Source organism: Lonchura striata, chromosome 30, assembly GCF_046129695.1.
Source record: "Lonchura striata isolate bLonStr1 chromosome 30, bLonStr1.mat, whole genome shotgun sequence".
Lineage (NCBI taxonomy): Eukaryota > Metazoa > Chordata > Aves > Passeriformes > Estrildidae > Lonchura > Lonchura striata.
In genome coordinates, this window is record NC_134632.1 from 4,361,878 (window position 1) to 4,385,989 (window position 24,112).

At 52.6% G+C, this 24,112-nt stretch overlaps 2 protein-coding genes across 4 annotated transcripts in view; one reads left to right on the forward strand and one right to left on the reverse strand.

Moving 5' to 3' along the window:
• Positions 1 to 50: 50 nt before the first annotated feature.
• Positions 51 to 1,881, reverse strand: TAF11 (TATA-box binding protein associated factor 11). The gene is made up of 5 exons (XM_021535970.2): positions 1,714 to 1,881; positions 1,503 to 1,642; positions 1,282 to 1,369; positions 1,022 to 1,118; positions 51 to 443 (listed from the first exon to the last, which is right to left on the reverse strand). Exons 1-5 carry the CDS (start codon positions 1,879 to 1,881, stop codon positions 313 to 315), a joined length of 624 nt encoding a protein of 207 aa, XP_021391645.1. The 3' UTR covers positions 51 to 312.
• Positions 1,882 to 2,465: 584 nt separating this feature from the next.
• ANKS1A (ankyrin repeat and sterile alpha motif domain containing 1A) overlaps positions 2,466 to 24,112 on the forward strand; it is a 73,649-nt gene continuing 52,002 nt past the window's right edge. For 2 of the 3 annotated variants that reach the window (XM_021535994.2, XM_021535995.2), the window contains exons 1-4: positions 2,466 to 2,671; positions 18,413 to 18,493; positions 19,204 to 19,360; positions 21,118 to 21,180. In XM_021535994.2, the coding sequence (XP_021391669.2) occupies positions 2,475 to 2,671; positions 18,413 to 18,493; positions 19,204 to 19,360; positions 21,118 to 21,180 (498 nt within the window). In that variant the 5' untranslated portion in view covers positions 2,466 to 2,474. The remainder of the gene's footprint in view (positions 2,672 to 18,412; positions 18,494 to 19,203; positions 19,361 to 21,117; positions 21,181 to 24,112) is intronic. The other variant, XM_021535997.2, reaches the window with a different exon arrangement.

Consider the following 24,112-nt stretch of genomic DNA (forward strand, 5'->3'; position numbering starts at 1 on the left):
ATCAGCTCTGGGAGCACCTTGGGTCACACAAAGAGCAGATCCCAGCCTGGTTATGAACACAAGAATAAGTTTAATGCACTGAAAAGAAAACCCACACATCTGGGCACAGATGGCACATCTGGGCCAGCAGAAAATGCTCTGCAGCCCCTGGATGTTGCTCTCCCCAAAGTCCAGGTCAAGGGTGCATCCAGGCTCTGCCCAGCACAGGCAGGGACAGCAGGAACATCCTTGAGGTCCCACAGGTCACCCCAAAAGGGCCTTAGGGAAGAGTCCACGTGGGAAGGTCCTACAGGAAGCTTATCTCAGCCTCTCTCAGTGGAAAATGATCTTTTTGTACTTGGAGTTGGGGATTTGCCCCCGTGCCTTGAGCCTCCGGACAGCCTCCCTCATGTGCTTGGGCTGCAGGGGGGGCAGCTCCCCCCACTTCTCACACACATCCAAAGCTGGACAGATAGACAGACAGACACACAGGTCAGGGCAGGGGCCAGCTGAGCTCTGCCCAGCCCCTGCTGCTGCTTCAGTGCAGTTGGGAAGGAACAGGAAATGTTTGTGCTTGGGGTTTGCACCAGCTCCTCCTCCCTGACAGGAGTCCCAGGGCAGCAGGCAGGACAAAAAGCTGCTGAACCCCTCAGGAACTGTGGAGGGGGTGGAGGAGCTCAGAGCCTCTGGGGGTGGGTGGGCTGTGAGCCCCAACAGCTGAGCAGAAAGAGCAGGCTCAGCTCCCTGTCCCAAACTGATCTGAGCTCATCCCACAAAGGAACTGGGGCAGGTCTAGAGGCTTTGGAGCCACTCTGTCCCTGCAGCACTAATGGCATCCCCATCATGCAGCTGCTCTGGGGCTGAGGGACGGAGTTGCCAGCCCAGCTTCTCTTCCTGAGGAGAAGCAGCAGTGCTGGGGGATCAGAGGGGCTGTGGCAGCTTCTGCTGTGAGCCAGAGCTGCTGGAGAACCATGAAAATCCTGTTCCACACCCTGCTCCAAGCAGGGAATTCACCCTAGCCTCTCAGCAAGGTGCCACTCACCTTCTTCCACCACCTCCCCAACAAACACCTTGGAGATGCCCGACATGGCAATGACGACGTTCTGGGACACGGAGGTGCCGGTGATGGACTGGATGAGCTGGGACAGGGACAGGGACAGTCAGATCCCCACCCCCGTGACCTCCCAGCCCATCCAGCCCCTCGGGGAGCCGCGGCCCCAGCTCCCGCTGCGGGGATTGGAGCTGGAGCCCCCCGGGACCGGCCGTGGCCCAGCCCCGCCGGGGCTCCGGCCGCTCTCGTACCCGTTTGATGGCAGCCTTGGGGAAGGCAGAGCGCCGGTACATCTCGTAGCGGTTCAGCTGCTCCTCGGAGAAGGAGGAGACCAGGATCCTGCGGGGCACGCAGCGATCGCTCCCAGCCCCGCGGAGGCCGGAGCGGGGAGCGCCGGGCTGGAAGGCGGGGAGGGGGATCTGGAGGGGGCTGCGGCACCGGGGCCACGATTCCCGAACCCGCAGGCACTCACTGCATCTTCTGGATCTCGTCCTCGTCCACTTTCTGCTTCTTCTCCTTCCGCTCCTTCAGCTCCAGCTTCACCTTCCGGGCCGCACCCGCCTGCAGCCCCGGCTCCTCCGCGTCCGCCGCCTCCCCCTCCGCGCTCCTCACCTGGGCGGGAGCGCAGCGCTCGTTCTGCGGCCCCGCCGCCCGCCCCGGCCCCGCTCCCGCTCCCGCCTCACCTCCCCGTCCGCCACCTCCGCCTTCAGCTCGCTGCCGCCGCCAGCCTCCCGCACCTCGCCTTCTCCCGCCGCCTCTGCGGCCGCCGCTTCGGGCGGGGAGGCGGCTGCGGGCGGCGGCTCCGGCACAGCGGCGGCGGCACCGAGCGCGTCCCGGGCCGGGTCCGCCATGGCCGCGCCCGCGGCGCCTCCTGATGACGAAACACTGCGGGCGCCGCGAGGGGCGGGGCCTATCGCCACGGGAACGTGACGCGGGGCGCCTCGTGATGACGCACGCGCACCGGCGAGGCGGGGGGGCACGGCGTCTGTAGTCATGGCAACGGAGGTGCGACAGCGCGTCCCGATGACAACGAGGGCGGTGCCTGTTGCCGCGGCAACAGCGACTCGGCAGCGCAGCTTAATGACGCGCGGGGCCGGGCTTGTCGCCATGGCAGCGGGGCTGCGGAGGGGGCCCCGTGCGGGCCTCACCCCCGGGCTCTGCGCGCCCGGACCGACCAACCCCGCTCCGAGCCGCCCTCCGCACGCCTGGACCCTGCCGGGACACGGCGCTAGGGCGGCCCCGCGGGGAAAACTCCCCAGAGCCGCCCGAAACGGGCGCGGCCGAGGCACGGCGGGCACCGCGGGGGGCGTGGCCGTTACAGCTCCCCGCCCCCGCACCGCCCATCCATCAAACCCCGCCCGTCGGGCCGCGCCCTCCGAGGCCCCGCCCCGGCCCGCCCCGGCCCCGCCCCGGAAGTCGCGCGGGCGGCGGGGCCGCGCCGGCCATGGGGAAGGAGCAGGAGCTGCTGGAGGCCGCCCGCACCGGGAACCTCCCGGCCGTGGAGAAGCTGCTCTCGGGGAAGCGCCTCAGCTCCGGCTTCGGCGGCTCCGGCGGGGGCGGCGGCGGCGGCTCGGCGGGGGGAGGCGGCGGCGGGAGCGGCGGGAGCGGCGGTGTGGGGCACCCGCTGTCCAGCCTGCTGAGGTGAGCGCGGCCCGGGGACGGATCCGCGGCCCGGCGGGGGCTGCTGCCGCTGGCTGCGGCGCTGCGGGCCGGGAGGGCAGCGGGAGCCGCGGGTGGCGTGTGTGGGGCTGGGGGCGTCTGGGGGGTTTGGATCTTGGGGTGCAGCGAGGGGGCTGCTGGGGCCGCAGCGCTGCGGGGCAGGCCGGGGTCTGTCCCCGCTCTGCTCCCCGGCTGGGACGGGACACTGCAGCGGGGCGTGGGAGCTGCGCACCCCTGAGCGTTTGGTGGGGCCGGTGATGCCGGGGGGCCGTGCCAGAGGGAGCTCCTCGGGCTGCTGTGCCCTCCGGAGAGGGGAGTGGGTGACTTTCGAGCTGTCTGCAGCCGGCAGTGCCAGCGCTGGGTGCTGCCCGTCCCCCCTGGCACCAGCCGCTGCGGCGCTGGGAGCTGCGGTGTGCCCGGGGAGGCTCCCGCACTGCCAGAGCTGCGGGATGACTTTCGCGAGGTGTCCCGGCCCTGCGCTGGCATTGTCGCGGCTGGCGGTGACACTCTGTCGTGCCTGGGCTCGGCTCGTCCTCAGCCCCATGCTGTGGAATTTGCTGGTTGAAGCTCTTGGACTTTTGTTTCTCTTCCTCGTGTTTTGGCATCACCTCTCGCTGCTGGAGCTGCAGCTTTGGGCACTTTGGGAATGCTCCTGGTCCCTGAGCAGTTGGTTTGTACGGGAGGTGTGGAGGAGGTTTGTGTCCAGTGCCAAGTGATACTGTTGCTACACAACCTGGCTGTTCAGAGAGATGTGACTTGCCCCTTTTTGGCCAAATTTCATCTGTTTTTCCTTTCACATAAACCAGTTGGATCCCTGCAGGTTGTGCTGGTGGCAGAAGCTTGCAGGCATGCGAGAGCTCACCCTGCCCTGGGGCACACGTTTGCCTTTCTGAAACGTAAATCTACCCTTGGGTCGAGCTTTGTTCTTCTCTTTTGCTACATTAAACAGTCTGAGCCCTTGTTGGAGTGGGATGGATGTGCCCACAGGGGCCTCAGATCAGTGCAGTGGCTCAGTGCAGTTGAACACCCTGTGAGCTGAACCAGATCCGCCAGTGCCCAACAGCACCTGGGCACGATGGGGCCTTTTTCTGCCTTTTCCTGGACAGTGCCCGTGGTGCCATGGTCCTGGAGCAGTCCCGTGGTGCCAGAGTGAGCCCGGCTGTCCCTTTGGCTCTGACCTGTTACTGTTTCTCACATGTGGACACTGCTTCGTGCACAGCCTGAAGGAGGGTGCCTGTCACAGCTGTCACTCGTTTTCCATGCTCACAACCATGGCTGTAGCTGCTGGTGACACTGGACCTGCCCCTTTCTCTGTACAGCTGGGATTTGTGCCTGTGACAGCAGTTCCTGGTCTGGCTGCACACTGTGGGGCATGGCAACGTGTCCTGTTTGCCACCTGGTGCTATTTAGGAGCTTTGTGACTGTTTCCCACCTCCCGAGCACTTGCTGGGCTCTGGCTCTGTTATGGACTCCTCCAGCTCGTGGTGAGGTTTTGATGAGAAGCAGCTGCTGAGTGTCCCTGCAAGGAGAGGCCAGGGAGTGCAGGAGACAGGCTGGGACAGGCTGCAGGGACCAGACAGATGAATTTTAGGGTGGAGAAAACATCACCTTTTCCAATGCTAGAACATGGGAACTTTTCTGATGTAGGATTTTGCCCTCCTTGGTTGTGGGGAGAAGCCTGCCCTCAGTCAGGCCTGTGTGCTCTGTGTTTTCCCTTCCTTGGGCAGCCCGTGACCCTGCTCAGGCTGATCCCTGCTCCTGCCAAGGCTCCTCGTGTCCGTAAGGATCTCTCCTGACACAGGAGCTGCTGAGCTGCTCTCCACTCCCAGAGCAGGAACATAAACACTCTGCTGGGCTGCTACCTTTGTTCTTTTCTCTGCCTGATTTCAGGACCCTATTTTAGTTTCTGTTTAAGTCCCACTGTTTGGATAACCTGCTCCCAAAGCTCTTCTCTCCTGAGGTGCCTGTTGCAGCTCTTTTTGTCAGTTCTGCCTTTCCAGTGTCTCAAAGATATAGTTTTGGATGGGGTACAAACCAGGCATTCCCTGGAATTCCCACATTACACCTGGTACATGCTGTGCTGGCACCTGCTCTGAGCTGGCACTCACTGGTTTGGGCCATTTCTCTTCCAAAGAGAGCAAGTGCTGCTCCATGAAGTGGTAGAAGATGGCCCTGGCAGTAAATTCCTTGCAATGTGGTGTTTTATCAGGTAACCTGAATTGCCATTGGTCTGTTATCAGTTAAATGTGAACTTTGTCACAGTCTGGGCTGTGCTGCTCCTTCCCAGGCTGAGCAGGGCCCGCTGGGTGTGGAGGCAGCACAGATTCCAATCACCTATGGCTGCAGGTGAGCAGGAAACAGAATGGGATGGAGTGGGGTAATCCACAGGAGGAGGAGCTCCAAAGACAATTTAAGTCTCTGGAGGGGTGAATGTGCCAGGTGCAACACTCAGGGCACTGGGCAGGAGAATAAATCCTGATGGGAAGCTGATGGGAATGGGGAGTGCTGACAGAGAGCTGGGGAAACGAGGAGGATGCAGGAGGGGGAAATGGGAGTGTGGATCTGCCAGAGCAGATGGTGGGCTCACAAAGAGGTGATGGCTGCCAGGCTTTGGAAGGCTCGGCTCCCTGCTGGCGTCCACGCAGCCCCTGGGATCTGCCAGGGCCTGGGGAGCTGCTGCAGGCCTGGCCCAGCAGTGGGAGCAGGTCCTGGCTCCCTGGCCAGGCCCGGCTTCTCCGGTTCCAGCCATGGACCGTGGCACAGGCAGGAGCTCCGTGTGAGGAGCCAGAGAGAAAACCCACTCTGTGCATGCACAGCTTGAGGCTTAAGAGCAACAGCAAGTCCAGAAATCAGAGATGGTCTGTGAATCCTTGAGGTTCCTTGGGGTTATGAGCCACTTCTGCATCGAGGCTGCAGAATTTGATGTATTGTGGTTTTTTTTTTTTAGTGGTTTACTGTGAAGTTAGGGGTGGGAAACAACAAAACAGTCTGTGGCTGAGCTATCAGGCTGCATTCAGGAGGTTTTGCCAGGAGCAATGAGGGATGGGTTGTGTTAAAGCCAAAGCTGCAGAAGCAGCTTTTTATTTCCATCTATTGCTGTGAAAAGTCTGGATCTGTGTTGCCAGAGGGGGAAGCTGAGGCTGCTGCTGAGCCCCAGATGGGATATGCAGTCCCCAGGGAGCGTATCAGGGAGATGCTTCTGCTGGGGATGAGGAGTTTGGGTGCACGTCTATTGTGGGAAGGGTCGAGTGCTGCTCCAGAGAAGCCACAACCCTTGCTCCAGCCCATTTTCAGCTGTTGCTGCTGGTGAGGGGGTCTGGTTGGTTTAAAGAGTGATGTGGCAGGATGGCAGAACACTTGAGGTGGCTTCCAACAGTCCAAGGGTGGTTAGGAATCAGAAAAAATTTAAAAGTGGGGTTTGCTATTTGTTCTGGTGCTGCTGATGGTTCACAGCAGGGATCTGATGGTGCCTCCTGGGGAAGGCTCCGACTGTGCCTGTCTGCTGCCATTCCCCGGGGAAGGCACACGGTGCCAAGGATTTCCCCCTGGGGAAGGGGGGGATTGCCCTGTCCGAGGTCAGGGCCGGGCTGTCTGTCTGTCCCTCCAGGTGTCCCCAGGCCGTGTGGGTGAGCACACAGTGAGTCCTGCAGTGTCCGGCAGAGACAGCAGCAGGATCACCGGGGGGCTCCAAGGTCCAGCTAACCCAGCCTTGTGCAAGCAAGGTGCTTCCCTCTCTTGCCTTTCCCCATCACAAAGGAGCTGCTCCTGCTGCATTCCCGCAGAACAGGGCAATGCTGGGTCTCCCCCTCATCCTGCTGCTGTGATTAATCATCTCACCCACTTTAAACCTTCTCCACACCCTCCCGTGCACACGGCGCTGTGGGACTGAACCCTCTTTAATTACACACCTGAGCACAGGGATTGCTGAAGGTGCTTGTGCTGGGAATTGTTTCCTAAGTACTTCTTTAAGAATTCAAAGGCTGCAGTTACTGGCTGGGACTCTGCAGTGTTTTGTCTCTGTGTGATCTTGTCCTGCAGTTTTGGAAAGTTTTTGCTTGCTTGCTCTGCTCGGTGCAGTTCTGTGTTCAGGGCTGGGTCAGGAGCATCAGACTCTCCTTGCTCAGTGGCACTTGGGTAAAGTGGGTAAAGCAGAACTTGTGGTTTCACAGCACTGGGGCTTTCTTGGACACATGGGAATTGATGGGTGGGTGGGTTCCTTCCTGTGAAACCCCCTGGAGAGGGCCATGTCTCGCTCCCTTCCCAATGGGCTGGGGGCAGCTCCAGGTTTGCAGGGTTTAGTTGGCAGAGAGGGGGTCTGGAAGTGGAAAGCTCTGCACAGGTGGGTGTTGGGGGAAACGCTGCAACTGGCAGGTCTAACACTCCTGTCTCCTGAGGCTGCACAGTTCCTGGATGCAGCAGGAGGGAAAGGCAGGCAGAGCTGTCTCCCCTTCCCTCCTGCTCCCAGCAGTGGGTTTTGCTGAAGAGGAGCTGCTCCACTCAGTGCCACAGGTCCCCTCCAGCTGTGGAAGGCCCTTTGGCAGGGAGCAGAACTTTCTGGAGATGAACGGCTGGAACAGTATTTGGTGTATTGGGAGCTGCTGAGCCAAGAAACAGGGTTCATCCAGCTGGATTTTTGTGAGAATACACATCATTTCAGTGTGACTGAAGGACAACAAATAGGGGAAAGGTGTGACATAGAGTACAGGTAATACAGAATGCAGAAAATGCATCCATATCATGCCAGACCAGAAGGAAAGCTCCTCTCAGCTGCCCTGGCACAAAGGACAGGCAGTTCCTGGAGGCTGAGCCCCTCCTGTGACATTGCCCAGGGCCTGCCAGGCTGACTCTCAGCAGAGAACGTGTGCTGACACCTCCACTCCGTGTGAGCTCATCTCCTTTCCCGGCTGTGCCATCCACTCCTGCTCTGTTCACTCCTCAGATGCAGCTGTGGAGTGCTATAGTGCTCTGGCTGTGGAATCCTTTCAAGGTGAAGTGTCCTCAGGATGAGAAGGTGCCTCTGAACAAGGGTGATGGCTCTTTCCTCTTGTCACTGCAGCACAAACTCTGCTGATGCTGAGCTGGCACTGTCACTGTCCCAGAGAGCTCACTCCAGAGTACAGCTTAGTCATGGAAATGAGATAAATCCTATTTCACAGAAACTGGTAAAAATAAAACTATTGAGGATTGATTTGTTTCTATAGCAACCGTCTGGCGAAGTGAACACAGCTGCTGTCTGCAGGAGGGAGGAAAACAGAGCTGGAAATGTCGGTGCACCTGGGCTGGCTGTCGGCAGCAGAGAGCCTGGGGGCTGGGGAGGGGGCAAAGGCTCCAATAAAGACAGGGCAGGAAGGTGTCAGCTGCCTTTGGAATGAAATTTGAGCTGGAGTGTGTGAAACGTGCCCTCTTCTACACAAAACCTAGAGAACCTCAGAGCTTTTTATGTCCTGCTTCCAAAAACTTGCACTCCTGCACCCTCATGGGTAGGAGGATGCCCTGCCCTGGGTCAGGCAGGGCATTAATGCCACATGGTACCTGGGTGTCCATCCCACCACAGCACGCTTCTAGACCTGAATCCAAAATTACTTTGTCCTGGTGCTGTAACTCAATGAGAAATACTGAGCTTTGAGAAGCTGGGAGAATCAGATTGGAGTTAAACTTTTTCAATTGCCCTTTAACTGAATGTGGAGCTGGATGCTCAGCAGGGATTCCTGCAGGTGTTTGTATCCTGGAAGAAAATCCAGTTGGGCCTCCAGACTGCTGGATAAGGGGTTTAAGTTTGGAACTGTTTCTGTGTAGATTTGTGTGGTTTTTTCTTTTTCCTAAGCCAAGGATTTTAGCTGGCTCTGGCACATGCAGGATGTTGAGGTGGCTGCTTCCCCAGGGTTAGTGAGGGTGAGCTGTTCAAATGTTTGGGAGGCTGCAGGATGCCAAGTGCTGGGACTCTGTGTTTTTAGGTACATGCTTGGCTTGCTGTCATGTGGCTGTTGAGAGTTCCAGGTGAAAATCAGGGTGTACGTCTGGCACAGCAGGATGCTGAGGGAATTATAGGGGGAGGAGTGTGTGTGCATGGCTTTACTGGACACTTTGCAGGAGCCCAAGTTATTCATCTGGAGGAAAGTTGAGCTGGAGTTGGTGTTTAGGTTTGGTAAGCCCAGGTACATTCACACTCCTCCCTTGTTATTTTAACACATGGTTTCTTTTATAGGAAATTAGTGTTAAAAATAAACCTCAAGCTTTTTCCAGTTCAGAGGAAGTATCTGTAGTGCCATGTACTGAGGACAGTCCCCAGTACACGAGAACAAAACCCTGTCTGACAGTGAGTGCCATAAATATGATGTAAATACATTATCTCATTAGATTTTTATCTAATCCCATTGCCTGCTGTTGTGCAGACTCCTGAGGCAAGCAAGGCTGAAGATGTCATAGGTGGTCTTTCAAATCTAATATTGAAGTGGGTTGGAAATTAGGTGAATTGACTTTTGCCTCATCCTAATTAAGACACTGAGAAATCCGCTCAAGTTTATCATTACAAAGTGCCTGATTTTAGAACAGAATCTGATTCCAGAGGCTGGGTGCCTGCTGAGGTTTGAAGCACCCCCATGAAGGGACCCAGGTGGGCTCCGCAGGCTCTTCCTCACTGCTCTCGGTTTCAGGAATCAGCACAATTCTTTTAGGAATCAGGAACAGGATTAGGATAAAACCTTAAGCTCTGAAGACTTCAAAGCTTTGCATCGTCACCTTGGTTCTGTTACAAGGACAATGAAATCCATCAGATGACTTAAATAGGAGACTCTGTCCTGTGGACTTGGGTTGTTTTTTTTCCTAGTGCTTCTTTCCAGGGATTTCTTAAGCCTTGGATTCTCACTGCACAGTGGGGACTCTGATAGGGTTGACTGCCCTGTAAGAGATGTTTGACCTCAGTTCATCCCGTGATCCCCATGGATGACTTGTGGCTGTCCTGGAGTGTTGTTAGTAACCACCTTTGCATGATTTTCTGTTACTGCAACGCCCCTGTGCCCCTTTCACAGCTCCTTTCAGCCTGGTGCAGGCTATGAAGCTGTGTCTGTGCTCCTGTGGCTCATCTACTCTGGGTGAGAACAGCTGAAAATGGAACTTGGAGGATGTGTGGAATTCGTGCTGGATTTGGCATTTTGGAAATATTTCCTCTAATCTCAACAGAAATTATTTCACAGAAGGAGTGAAACAGGATGTGACCTTGACATTCCTTTTCACTGGAAATAAAACTAAAGAGAATTGGTTTAAAAGCTTTGAGGATCCTAGTTGTTATATGGGTGTGAGTTGTTACAGCTGAGATATAATTATTTGCTGGGACAGTCACAGTAACCCTGAAATTGTTTGAAGTCCTGGAAAATTTTATCCAGCATATATTTAGGAGTCTGACTGGCATATGTACATTCCTTCTGTATGTTAAAAATGTCAGGCTGGGAAAGGTTCTGCTGCTGAAAGCAGCTTCTGGCTGGGAGAGCTGTATTGAACAGAGAAAAGGCTCCGAGCTGGGTTTGTTATTCTTGCAGAGAAGCGTGCAGAAATCTTTTAAGGGGTTTGGAACATTTTATGTTGTATATGTTCCCCAAAGAACGAAGTTTGTTTTTTTTTTCTGGTGAGGAAAAGCTGTTTGAGGCTGTCATTGTAGGCAGAGTCAGAGCATTTGGGTGAAGGCAGGACTGGAAGCTGCAGATCCACAATGAAATATGTGGGAACATCTCTCTTTGCTGCCTGTTCCATTATTGGTTCGGTTTTCCAGCATTAGGGGTGGGTGCAGCTGCCCCTGGCAGCTCCTGGGGAGGGGTCCCTGCCCTTCCCCAGGGCTCTCAGAGCAGGCCAGGACTGTCAGCTCCATCCCTCTGACTGCCTGGCTCATGCCCTCAGCTCTCAGCACTCGTGTTTTTCAGCTCTAACCTTATCTCTGTGCAGATAGCACAGACGAGTAATGACAACTCCTAGCAGCTATCTTGGGATTTGGGCATAATTTCCTGCCTTGGCCATTCACTCCTGATCCTGCTCTCTAACAGGCTGGATTTCAAGGATGCTTCTGGAGTAAAAGGATGTCCTTTCTGATTTTCATCCTTCTTTTCCTGAGCTTTTCCTTAGGAACTGTTGTCCAAGTCAGTGCTTTCTCTGCTTGTGTAGCATTGACATGACAAGCAGAGCTGATCACAGAGCTCTGTGGCTGCTCAGGTGTGTCCCCTGTGTTCTTCCCATCTGAGCCACCCTGGGGTCACTTCTCAGGTGTGTTCCCATCTGAGCCACCCTGGGGTCACTTCTCAGGTGTGTTCCCATCTGAGCCACCCTGGGGTCACTTCTCAGGTGTGTTCCCATCTGAGCCACCCTGGGGTCACTTCTCAGGTGTGTTCCCATCTGAACCACCCTGGGGTCACTTCTCTGTTTGCCCTCCTGCTCTCTCTGTCTTTGCTCTCTCATTTCCCTGTCTCTTGCTCTTTGGGCACCCAATTAAAAAGCTCATCAAGAAGGAGTGTCTCTGGTGTGTCGGTGCCTTGTTTGTGTCCCACACTGTTGCCAGTTAATCTCTCCTCCCCGTGTCTTTCTTTAGCCCTCAGGGACTCCTGGTTAAGCTGGAGCTGGGATTGATACAGGCTTAAATGGAGCCATGTGGGTGAGTGGCTGGGCTGCTGGTGTGGGCTGTGTCCAAGGGTAAAGTGTGCTCCAAACGCTTCAGTGGAAGCTTTGTTGTGGCTCTGAATTCTCCAGTCCCGTGTCCCCTTCCTCGAGGGCCTTGTCTCTCATCCTGTCATTCTGTTGTTTGCTATCAGAGCAACTCATTCCCTTTTCACTCCAGCACCGTGTTTCTCCTGCCTGTCCTGATGATCCCTCCCAGCATCCTGGGGTCTCCCTGTGTGCCCAGAATTGAACACTGCTGTGCCAGCACCGATTCTGAGTCCTCTCACTGATTTGGGCAATGTCACAGGGGAAGGGGGATGTCGTGCCAACCTCTGTCTCACTGCTTGCAGTCTCCCTAAGGCAAAAGTGCACTCTGCGTGCAGTTGTTGGTACAAAATAATTGCATTTGCTTTTTTAATTGCTGTAGGGAAGGGGTAATTCGGTTCCTGAGTCTCTGTCTCTGCTTGACTTGGCCTATTTACCTGCTTTTCATCTGCCCCAGGTCAGACACGTCATGGTTCAGTGTTCAGGCATCAGGGCTGGGCAGCAGCCAGGCTGACAGGGGTGGGAGCAGGATTTGGGAGGGAGTGGGCAGCAGCCAGGCTGACAGGGGTGGGAGCAGGATTTGGGAGGGAGTGGGCAGCAGCCAGGCTGAGGGGGATGTGAGTGTGGGTGATGTGGCACAAAGTGAAGGGCCAGTGCCCAGGAAGAAGCTGTGCTGGCCCAGAGGAGCATTGGAGCATGGCTGGCTGGGCAGAGCACACAGACCTTGAGGGGTCTTTTAGTGCTGAGATGGGGAGAGCATGGGGGGTTTATTGTCTCTCTGTAGAGAGGTCTGAGACTTCAGCAGGAGGAGGCTGTCCATGTTTAAATAATCACCATCCTCATACCCTTCTAAGTGCAAGGTGCTGGAAATCCCAAACTCCCACTAAGATGTGCATTGGATCAGATCTCTGTGGGTGCTGGAAACAAACATTAAATTTGAGGTGCGTTGACGTTGTGTGACAGTGGGCAGAAGGTGACACGTTTTCTGCCATCCCAAAACCCTTAATTGACACATCTATCCCATACAAGGGCACTGGCAGGCAGGGAGGGCCTGTGCTCTACCACAATTTGTTCTGCACAAGTTCCTTTTGATGACATTTTTACTCCAACTCAGAGCTGTGTGCCTGTCAGAAGGGAGCAGTGCAGATGGACATATTGGGCTCCAGACACGATGCTCCATTGCTGTTGGCTGACTGACATGTCCTGTGGGATTCTGCAGCTTGTTAAATCATCTCACAAAGGAGAAGGGGGAGGGAAGGCCTGGTGCAAGGTTGCCAGCTGTAGCCAGTTCAGTGCTGCAGCATCAGCTGCTTGGTGGTTTTGATCAGGAATTTGTGGCTGCCCAGGGTTTCCTTCTATTTTCTCTGGAACTGCTTGATGAAGAGAAGGCCAAGGGAAGGTCTGGCACCTTTCTAAGGAATTGTGTTTCAGTGGAACCCGGCAGCTTGCACCATCTACATGTGTCTTGCTAATTTTCCCTGCATCTTTTTATTTTTTTAATATTGTATTTTCTTCCATGTAGTGCATTTTCTCCAGTGCTGTGGGAGCTGCAGATGGAGAGTGAGGATTGTTTACCTGAGCAGTGCTCTGGTTCGTTTGCAGTTCCAGGATATTGGTTTATGGCTTTGATAATGCTGTTCAGTTCACTGAATTTCTGCAGGAATGTTTTGGTTCTTTTTGTTCCTATTCCTCAAAACCCCATCTAGTCAGATGCAAAAAAAGAGAACGGGCCACAAAATCAGCATTCAGTAAACCTCAGTGAGAGGTTTGTCAGCATTTGGCAAATGTTGTCAAATCTCTGTCCTCTTTTAGGGGTTGCTTTCCTGCCTTGAATGAACCCAGGCTTCGCATCAAACCCTCCCATCTCCATGCTAGGTTGTTGCCTTCCCATTTTCCCTGCTCTTCCCCTGCCATTTTCCTTGGCATTTGGCCAGGGTGTGGACAGGGGGATGCTCCTGCTGCCACACACATCAGACCCCAGAGCTCCTGGACCCCTCCCAGAGACCCTGCTTGGCTTTCTGTGACTCAATGGCTGACCCTTTTTGCACTTCTCCCAGCCAAGCTGGTTTGGCCCTGGCCCTGAGGTCAAAGCCAGTGTTGCAGCCTGTGTTGTGGGGCTGCTCCTGCTCTGTGGTCTGTCATCAGCTGGGAATGCTCCTTAATGGGAGGAGGTTGCAGAGTGCCTGTAATGCTTTTAAGAATAAAGAGCAGCATATGCACTCAAACCAGACCTATATTTTTCCTGTCCTGCAGCTCTTTATTTGCCCCTGCTCAAAGGGATTCTCTGATGTAGCACACACTCCATGCCTGACCCGGCCTTTCTGTCCCCACTGCCACCCCCCACCATACATTAACTTGAAATAAATGCATTTTCACTGCCAGGAGCCATCCATAAGGCTAGGGCTCGCCTCTTCCTAATGGGGGGTTTTAGCTTGGATGGACACATTTCTATTAGTGATGAACCCTGTCTGGTTCCTTTCTAGTGTGAGCTGCAAGCCCAGGAGTTAAATGTGTGGTTGTCATGGGTCTGTGCTGGCCCAAAACAGCCTCCCGTGGAAATGAGGAGTGGGAGATGGTAGACTGGTTCTGAGGGAAGCAGATGAGCTCACCTTCTGCCTCTCTGCTCCTGAACTGATCCTTGACAGGCTGCTGTCACTTCACAAACCCATGCAGGTTTCCTGCTCCTGGCCATCCCCTGTACCTGAGGAACAAAAGGCTCTGCTCTTTTCCAAGGGAGAAGGGATCATTTGGCCATCAGAGGATTGGTTGCTGCACAGTGTTGCTCCACTGGTGGAAGTTCTCACAGCACCCTGTTTGCTCTACACTGGCTGAACTGTCTGCAGGTGTTGGGCAATGAGGCTGGAGGTGTTGGCAGCTGTGGTTGAGACCTGTTGCTTCACTCAGAATGAGCTGAAGTGGGAAGCTTGAGGTCTGGCTCTGTGCAGAGGGCCAGGCGTGGCTCTGACTGCTGCAATTTGTCAGTCAAAATGAACTAAACCTGAGGATTTTCTCTGGAATCCCTGGTCAATGGCTCTGCTGGATGTGGGTCTGATTACAGAGCCCAGGCTCAGCAGCTCTCCTTCTGGATGTTGTGAATGTCAGCTGGATCACTTCTATGTGTCCTGCCTTTATTATGATCTCTGCTTTTCCCTGCCCATTCTGGTATCTTGTACTTGAGCTCATGACCCTTTGACTTTGAGGGTCTCACTTTTCTTATAGCAAATTAAAATCTGGGCCAAAAAGTTGAGGAGAGCAGAAGCAGAAGCTCAAGGTTTGGCTTCCTCTGCAGCCACTCCAGTGGCTGGACTCTGACCAGCTGTTCTCCTTGGGCTTTCTCAAAACCTGCCAGGAGGGGCTGAGAGTCCCTTGCCCCAGCAGTACATGACTTTAATCTCCTCCAGCCCTGCATCAACCATTCATTTATAAAAGCTGTTGTAGTATCTGGTGGTTGGGGTGCATAAGAAGCGGGGTCCCCGCTCTGTTGGAGTCCCACCATGCCAAACCCTGCCTGCTGGCGAGGTGGCTGCAGCCACCTCACACTTGAGAAAAACAAGCAGCTTCCTAATGCTGAGGCCTTGCCCAAAGCCTTTGGGTTGTTTGTGTTGCCTCTGTGAGCAGGAAATACCAATGAGGGTCGCAGTGGTTGTGTGGATGAGGGACTGACCTGCTGGGGTGGCCTCTGGGCAATGGCCTCGGGGGGAATCCGCCTCCAGCCCTCATTGCCCTCCTGACACTTGGTCTCTAAGGCTCTGAGTGAAGTGCACAAACATCTGGGGCCAGGGCTTTCAACTTCCTGGTGCCTTTGGGCCAAGCCATTTGTGTTTGCTCATGTTGCTTTTTGTTTTTAGTGTTGGGTGTGTAAATACAGGAGCTCCAACAGCCTCTGCTCTGCACCCTGAGCTCTCCTGGTGCTTCCTTGATCCATGTTAGTGAGAACAGAAACCAGCCCCAAAGGTTCATCATTTGAGCTGAAAATACCACGTTGTTCTCTAGGCTTGGCCCTGCTTTAGCTCCTTGCCTGAGGTGGTTTTGTGAGAAAAGTTACTACTGCAGTTGGGAAGAAAGAAGTGGAAAAGCAAGAGGACAAATGTGGTCCTGTTTAAAAGTACTTTGGGGTTTTACTGTGACCTAAAGCATGTGCTTTATTCAGCAGTTTTCACAAGCAGGAAGTTTTATTTAAGGCCTTGCTGAATCATAGAGCAAGAGAAAACTGAGCACAAAAAATATTTTAAATAGAGCAGATTTTGCTGTTTTCAGACCTTCCTGATGTCCTCAATGTTCAGTCTTAGTTGTCTTAAGCAGATGTCATCAGGAGCATCTTCAGATGCTGCCCTGGTGCAGCAAAGGGCAGGTGAGACCTGGGTAATCCTTTGAGAACAGAGGTCATAGGGTAAAAGGAACCTTCCTCTTTGATGTGAAGGGGTTTTGGGGAATTGAGGGAGAAAAGCAATCAAAAAGCAGCGGTGGTCAAATTGGCTCCAGACTTTTACTGGGGACCTGTATTTACAGCATTCTCCTGCCTGTGATGCAATTGGCATTTCTGTTTAGAAATCATAAACAGCCCAAAGTCACAGAGAGTTCTGGGCTTTGTGCTCTGCTCTTCTCAGAATCCTGTTTCCAGACCTCAGGAGAATTTCTGGCAAAGCTGAAGAGGAAGAGGAGGGAAGGGAGTGATGTACTTTGCTGCAGTCCCTACATCTAAATATAAATAGTTCTCCTCTTGCATCCTTCCAGTCTGATCTTTTGGGTGATTTGACCTTTCTTTGATAAAAGCTTTCTTTATTTGCAGGAATAAAAAGGCAAAGGGGAGGAGAGGACACAGCAGATGGGTTTTTTTGAATATCTTTAGATCCTGGTAGTTGGTTTCTGCAGCACCCAGTGCTCACTGCTGGACCAGCTCCCTCCTGGGCTCCAGCTTTTCTCCTCCTCTGAACTCCTTGAACAAACTTTGCATTTCACTCTAAAGCATTGACCTGGAGATGTCTGAGGAAGTGTTTTATCATGGGGACACCACGCTCCAGTGGGGACAGATGCCCCAGGCTCTGGTCCCCAGCCCTGCCCACTGCACCACTGACCCTAGTTTTCCTCATTTCATAACTTCAGCTGAAAGAAACATTTGTGTTAATTGCTGCTGGTTTTTCATGTGCTCACCCTCAAGCAGTTTGAGCTCAGCTTCCAATCACGGCTCAGTTTAATGTGTAAAACCACGGGACGCTGGCACTGCCCAGGTTGCAGCCCAAGCAAAGGCAGCACAGGTGCAGTATTAGAACTGCTCTAGACTGCACACAAGGCTTTCTGGCACTAGTTCTGACCATTAATTGCCACCTTAAATCCAGCAATAAATTATTTGGGCAACCACACTGCGGGAGCCCACTGCCAGGAACAAACCAGAGCTGAGTGCTGCTCAGTCCCCTTCATTGCTACAGGACTGCAGGCTGGGTCAGGCAGGGCACTCCCACACACTCTGAGTAGGGGGTTTTGGTGTCTCACTGGCCTTCTGGGTGTAGTTTAAGCCATCATCCTGCAAACAATGTTGTCAGTGCTGGAGGTGCACTGCATGTGTGTATTGATCTGCATGTGTGTATCCTCCTGGAGCACAGGATGGTGTCTGGCATGCAGGATGCCTCAGGATAAGCCTCTGATCCTTTGCAAATTGGATTTTGTGGCTCACTTGCCTGTCCTCTTGGATAAAGTTTCCCCTTAGCTGCCTCTCCTCTAGCAGAGCTTGGGTCCGTCTCCAGACTGCAAAGCCTTTTATAGTGCTCTGCAGATCACTTGGAAGGGACAGGGACAGCGACAGCCTTTCCATTTCCCACTGAAACATGCTCCAGAGTGAACCTGCTGCTTTGTTCCCTTCTAGAGTTCACTTGGTCTGCAGGAGATTCCAAAGGTTTGGTGCCTTTCCTGCTGGGTGGCACTGAGGTGCTCCTGGCTAGCAGCCCCCCAGTGATGGCTGCTGTTTTAGAAAGCCTCTGGGCCATGTGAGTCCTGATTTCATGCTGGGGAGGAAATGGATTGCTCAGAGAAGGCCAGCTTCAAACAGAGCCACAGCTGGCTGATTTTAAACCATTTCAGATGGGGATCAGAGGGTGCTGGTTGGTTTTACCCCCACAGAAAACAAAGCAGGAAAATGCACCACCTTAGCAGAAGTGTGTTTTTCAGGACTTGCAATAAGCCCTGCGTAATTTCTAAAAGGATGGTGTGTAAAACAGGCCAGCACACACAGATGATGAGTTTTACTGGAGAGGGCCATCATCAGGAAAGTTGAACAGGTCCAGTTTGCTTATAAGAATGAGCTGGTTTGAGTTTCATGCCTGTTTCTGGAAGAGGGTGGTGGCCCCAGTGAGGGACAGCAGTCACCACACTCCTTCCACAGTGAGCTCAGGAGCAGCACTGGCCTCTTACTTGTGCCATTCTGTGCTGGTGTGAGCAGGACACCCTGCAGGGGCTGGGGAAGAGTAATCCTTGCCAGGGTTAATACTTAAAACTGTGCTCCTTGACTTTTGAGGAAGGGAAGGAAGTTAATGCTCTCAGAAGTGCTGGGAGACCACCTACTCTTTGGTACAGATTGCCAACAGCTGACAGATGGAAGTGATTTTGGGACAGTGAGAAGTCAGTGTGGAATCACAGTGGTGACCAAGAGCAGACTCTGTATCCCACAGTCTTTGACTTACACCCACCCCTTGTGACTCTTGCTGTGGAGAAGGACAGTTTCCCAGAGCCATCAGAATTCTTCTGTGGGGTGTGAATTAGCAGTGGGTCAATGCTGTCTCTTGTGGTTCAGTCTAATAGACACACATTCCTCTGAAGATGCTTTCTCCAAGCCTGTGTATGGCTGAAGGATGTGAGGCAGTTCTGATTGGAGAGCAGGGGGGTGAGGTGGAGCAGAGCAGTGATTCCATGTGCTGACACACCGACCCCTCTGCCCCTGAACACAGCTGTCAGGTACCCACCTTGGCGTGAGACCTGTGCCCTGCCCTTGCCCTGTCCCTGTTTGGTGTTTGCCTAAGTGTCCCCTGTCTGTTTTTTGTCTTGCAGCATCTGGAGGGGGCCAAACGTGAACTGCGTGGACAGTACTGGATACACCCCGCTGCACCACGCTGCTCTGAATGGCCACAAGTGAGTCCTGCTCCTGGGGTCGCAGGGGGTGGATGCTTTGTGCTTCCCTGGCCACCGCTGTGTGCTTCATTCACCAGCTGAGGCACTGGTGCAGCACTACTCCATCTTCAGGGCAAGTGGAGAATGTCAGTGCTTTGGCTGAGGTGCGATGTGACACCTCCAAACGCTGAGGTTTTCAAGCACCCTTTTATTTCTGAGCAATTTGGATGAGCTGTAACACCGTGTGAAAGGGGCTACCATAGTGACAGTCCCTGCAGTCTTCCTGGTGTCCAGGGTAGTCTGGGCCTGCACCACTTTACAGTTGCCTCGTGTGTGTATATCACATTTTTTAAGTAATTTTAGTGTGGTATATCTCATGTTTCTCATTGTTGCCTGAGATAATGAGAAATCAAATAGAGTTAAAATCACCCTCATTGTGCTGGTGCAATTCACTTTGCAGCAGAGGCTTGTGGCTGAATACAGCCCCTGTCAACTCCATTAGTATGGAGTTAATGTGGATCTTCCCTGCACTCACCTCAGCATTTATTTATTATTTATTTCTTTTTTTGTTTTTTCATTTGGAAGCATTTAATAGGAGCACTTAAAAATCACATTTCAAGAGGCTCTCTGAAACACTCCTGTTCAGATTAACTTCTTGTTCAGTACTTGCTGCAGAATGTGAGCTGTGGAACAAGGACTGCATGTCTCACAGAAGTTCCTGTCTCCTGCAGGGATGTTGTGGAAGTTCTGCTGAGGAATGACGCGCTCACCAACGTGGCAGATTGTAAGGGCTGCTACCCCCTGCACTTGGCAGCCTGGAAGGGAGATGCTGACATAGTGAAGCTCCTCATCCACCAGGGCCCTTCACACACCAAAGTGAATGAGCAGGTCTGTCTGATTTTCTCTAATGTATCATTGAATCACTTCCCTGGCATGGAGAGAGACTCCTTCAGCTGATTCCTGACCCTTCCCAAACCAGTAGCAGTGGTTGCAAGGTCCTACTTGCTGGTGGGATAACAGGGGCACTACTTAAAGCAAAACATTCAGTTCTGAGTTAGTGGTAGGAGGAAAAGGTATTTAAGTTTCACAGACAGACACATAGGGAAGTGGTCTCCTGCTTCTGGGCTTCTAAAACTAACCCACAGTTTTCCTTTCAGCTGCTGGATAGCTGAGCAGGTTTCTAGTTCTGCAGAGGATCCATTGGCTCCCTCCTTTAGGAACTAATCCAAGCAGCTTTGTTCAGTCTCTTTGGCCGTGCTCTCTTAGCTGCTCTCCTGGCTTGTCTCTGGCACTTGCTCCAGTTCACTAATTTGTAAGTTCTAAGATAATTTTAACACTACTTGCCCCCAGAAAAATCCCTAGCTTAATCTTAAAGAATTATTTTTGCAATCAGGCAAGGAGAAAAAAAAGCCTCTTGGAATTGTTCCTTTTGTCAAGCTGATCAGTTTTGGTCTGGGGTGCAGAGGGAGTGAGGGGTACGAGACAGCTGTGTCCAGTGCAGAGGGCTGGCTCCTGTGGAACTGCCCTTGGACATCAGAGGTATCTTAAATTCCAGGGAACTTCGGAAATGCTACTGCTGAAAGGCCCAAATATTCCTGTTGTTGCAGAGTTTTGTTTAAATGAACTCATGAGTGAGGCCAGCTGGGTGCTGTCTCTGAGCTGCTCCTCCCTGAGTGAGTCTAGCACAGAGGCTAAAGCTGCACTGGGCTGTGCTTGTCCTGTCCCTGAGGCAGGAACATCTGATGACCCTGTGAATCAACTCCTAAACCACTCAGGTTCTTTCAGGAGGAAAGGAATAAACTAAAATAGGTTTGCCTGCAGACTAAACCTGGGCATTCATTCCAGAGGTAATTCCCATGTGGGTCAGACACCCCTGGCATGAGTTCAGCTCACAGTCAAGGTGAGCAGCTGCAGAGTCCCTTCTGTTGATTTGCTCCATGGTAGTTTTTCAGAAGCTGGGGAGCAAACTCCTTCCAGAGGCAGGTTTAGGTGTCCCAGTCCTCCTTTGTGGGGACCCAAGTGCCACACTGAAGTTTCCCAGGATAGGTAAATTGATGCACTAGGCTGCCCCAGGGATAATTGCTGCTAAAACATCATGGAATGAAAAATCTGGTTGTAGTGCAACTCTCCATCATTCCTCCACTGAGCGGGAACAACGAGGAACTTCTGTTCTGATGTCTCTGGTGCCAGTTTTCCAGTTTGGGGCTGTGGTTAATCATGTCTCCAGGCACAGCTGCAGGCACTCAGTCTGATTACATGGGTTTGAGTGCAGGTAAACCCTTCAATCAATCTGCCAAGAACTGAGTGAGAGTCAGTAGTGTAAATGTTCTGCTCTGAGTAGGGCATCTAGAGGGGTGATCTTTGCAAAAGATCCAGAGCTCAGTATGATCCTTGCAGGTAATGTTTCATTATTGTCTGTTTAGTAGGAACCCTGTTAAATGAGAAAAGTCAGGAAGAGCCTGTGCTTGGAGCCTGGTCCAGGTTACAGCAATCCCAGCTGGAATGGCTTCTGCTGGCCATGGCTCTGACTGGAACAAGATGCTGTGTCCTGGCATTCCACCCCTTGGAGTCACCCATTGCTTTGTTGCTGTATCTCACCCATTTCATTATCACATTTTTTTTCTTTTTCCTCTTCCTTTTTGTAGAATGCTCTTGAGATCAAAGAACTCAAAAAGTACGGCCCCTTTGACCCATATATCAATGCCAAGGTGTGTACTTTGCTGTCAGCATTTCACTGCATCATCACTCCAAGCTGCACCCGCGTGCTTCCAGGTGCAATAATACCTGTTCACTTTGCAGCTGCTTGGGGAAAAGGAAAATGGGGCCATTCATTTACTGTGGGTTTCTCTTTTCAAAGCAGTTATAGAAACATAATTAAAGGAAAGCTTTTCCTTACTTTCCTGGGGGCTCCTTCCTTGCTTAGCCTTGTAGGACTCGCAGTGATGGTCAGTTTGCTTGATTGGGCTGGATGACTTCCCAAAGGTAATGTTACTTCAATTAAATGTTCTAGGTTTTGTTTCATGTGCTGATGTTGCTGATAAATGCAAAGAGAAAGAATTTTTTTTCTCCTGCTTAACCATGGTTGCATTTTCTCTGTGGGCTGTTTGGAGTGAATTTTGATGCCTTTTCTCCTACCAAATGCATAATGCTCTGTGTGTTGTTTGAATGGACAGTTAATTCCTGTGGTGGTGGTGGTGGTGGTGGTAGTGGGGAGGAGGGAGGGCAGTGATGTTCCTGCCTCCCTTCCCAAGTCCTCCATGTCCTGCTTATTACATCAGTCTCTCTTTTGATGTTCAGTCTGTGGTGTCGTTTGACCCTTCAGCCCTGGTCTCCTGTTCCTGTTTTCTGGCTGTTTTGCTCCTCTCTTCAGTTGTTTTGAGCTACAAAAGGCACAACATCAGCTTGTGCAGTGTGCTGAGACTGAGCTGTTGAAGAGGCTTCCTATCCAGTATTGGGAAGCTGAAGATCAAATTCCTGGTGGTGGTTTCTCAGACACCATTTTTCAGTTTTATTTCTAGTGAATCTACAAGCCAGGGGTGGCAAACAACCTGTTGCTCTATCCTGAGACACCTCTGCCATGAGCTACCATGCCACAGCTGCTTCCAGCCAGTTATTTTGGATCCAGCCATCCATGGCAGGTTTCTGTCTGACAGAGTTTCCCTCTGCTTGGTCTGCAGGACCTCAGAAACATGCAGCCAGGGCTCCTGTGCTTGCTGGGAGTTAGGTGTGGTTTTGCAGGGTCACTGTTTCAGGGTCACTGGTGCCCACCCTCTGAGCACAAATGCCTTCCCGTGAAGCTCATCCAAATCAGGGATTTTTGCAAAAATCCAGATAGGAATCTTATGCCTTTATATATTCTGTGGAAACATCATAGTTGAACAGCTCAGCTGCCTGAAAGGAGCTTCCTAAAACATTGTCAATAACCAAGTAAAATCTTACACACTCCAGTATTGGGATGTTGAACAAAGAAGGAGTGTTAATTTGGGTTTTATTCTGTGGAGAAGTGCATTATTTAAAACCTCAGTTCAGTGTTCACAGTGGCTGAGGTGCTCTCTAGAGCAAGACTGATTTTAGGAATCTTTGCTTTGGTTTTAAAGAGAGAGAGATGATTTTCACACAGTTGTTGGGTTCATCACGAATTCTGAGCAGCTTTGCACCAGTTCCTGGCCAGATGTGATGAAGAGCATGTGGAGTTGGAGCTCTCACACAGACTGGTGTTTTCTCAGGAGCAGCCAAAGAGCAGATTGTGAGTAGGGCAGGATTCTGCTGGACACTCAGACACCCACAAAAATCCTACCAAGGAATCTTAGAAATCGGGTGGGTGGGACTGAAGGGACCTGTAGCCACTTTCCCCAACCCTGGGGCAGGATCAAGTCTCCTTACACCATTCCTGACCAGAATTTACCCACAAAGTTCTCAAAAATCTCAGAGAGGGACAGCTCTGTAAACTTTCTTTGGCAGTTTATTCAACCCTTCAGATCTCTGCAGATCAGAAAACTTTCCCTTATTCAAACCAAGTCTCCCTGTGCTCAGGCAGAGCTGTCTCACCCTGTGTTGGGAGCAGGGGGTGCAGAACAGACACAGCACTTGAAAGGGCTGTGGATTCTCCACTTGATCATGGGATGAGGAGCAACAGGGCTGTGTGTGGTGAGTGGTGTCACATTGCCACCTGTGCTGGAGCACAGAAAGAAAGAAAGCAGAGTGTCCCTGCTTGTGTCCTCTTTGTGCTCTGCAGGTGGACATTGCTCCCAGCTCCTCTCTTCCAGCTGAGAGCTGGGGGGATGCAAGGATTCCTGCAGGAATGCAGCCCCTCGGCCCTCCTGAGTGCTCTATTTTTCTAAGTAGTTCTGAAATTTGAAGCCATGTGCCTTCTGGTGGCTGGAATGGAATTTTCCTTTTCCATCTCTGATACATCTGTAGGTCTGAGCACTCCTGCTCGCTGCTCTGGTTTGTGCCTGGAGAGGTGATGCAGGAAGGGAGCAAACTCCCTTTGCCTGGAAGAGCTGTAGTATTTTTGGCTGCTCTCAAAACTCTCCCAAAATGGAGGCAGTAAAGACTCAGGCAATAGTGGGAGTTTCCACTGCACAGTCTGGAATTGGGAGAGACTTGCTGTGATGATTCAGAGGAGTTTTATCGCTTGTGATCTCTGCTGCAGGAGGAAAGTCTGGGGATTTTGCCTCGAACATTGGAGCCCCAATCTGCTTAGGGAAAGTTGGACTGAATTGCAGGGAAGTTGAGGGAAGTTTCCAGCAATTACATTTTTTAACAATGTTGTGTTCCCGTTTCTGAGCCCTCAGGCAGGTGCTTGTAGCTGCTGCATGCTTTAAAGCCCCCTGAGGCATATGTACCCTGTGCTAGGGAGAGGGGGACAGTCCTAGCCAAGGAAATCTCCAGCAGCCAGAGCTGGTGTGGCACGAGCAGCGTGTGCCCCCACAGCTCTGGGGCAGGGACCCACTGCTCAGAGAGGCTGGGGTCATCCACAGTGCTGGCAGTGAGGATCCCTTGTGCCACAGGGCAGGCTGAGAGCCTGGGCCCAGCTGTCGTGGGCTCCCTGATCCCTGCACTCCCAACCCTGTCAGATGGGAATAATGGGATTTGCCAACCCCGCAAATGCCAGAGAGCAGCAGTGTGAGCTGATGG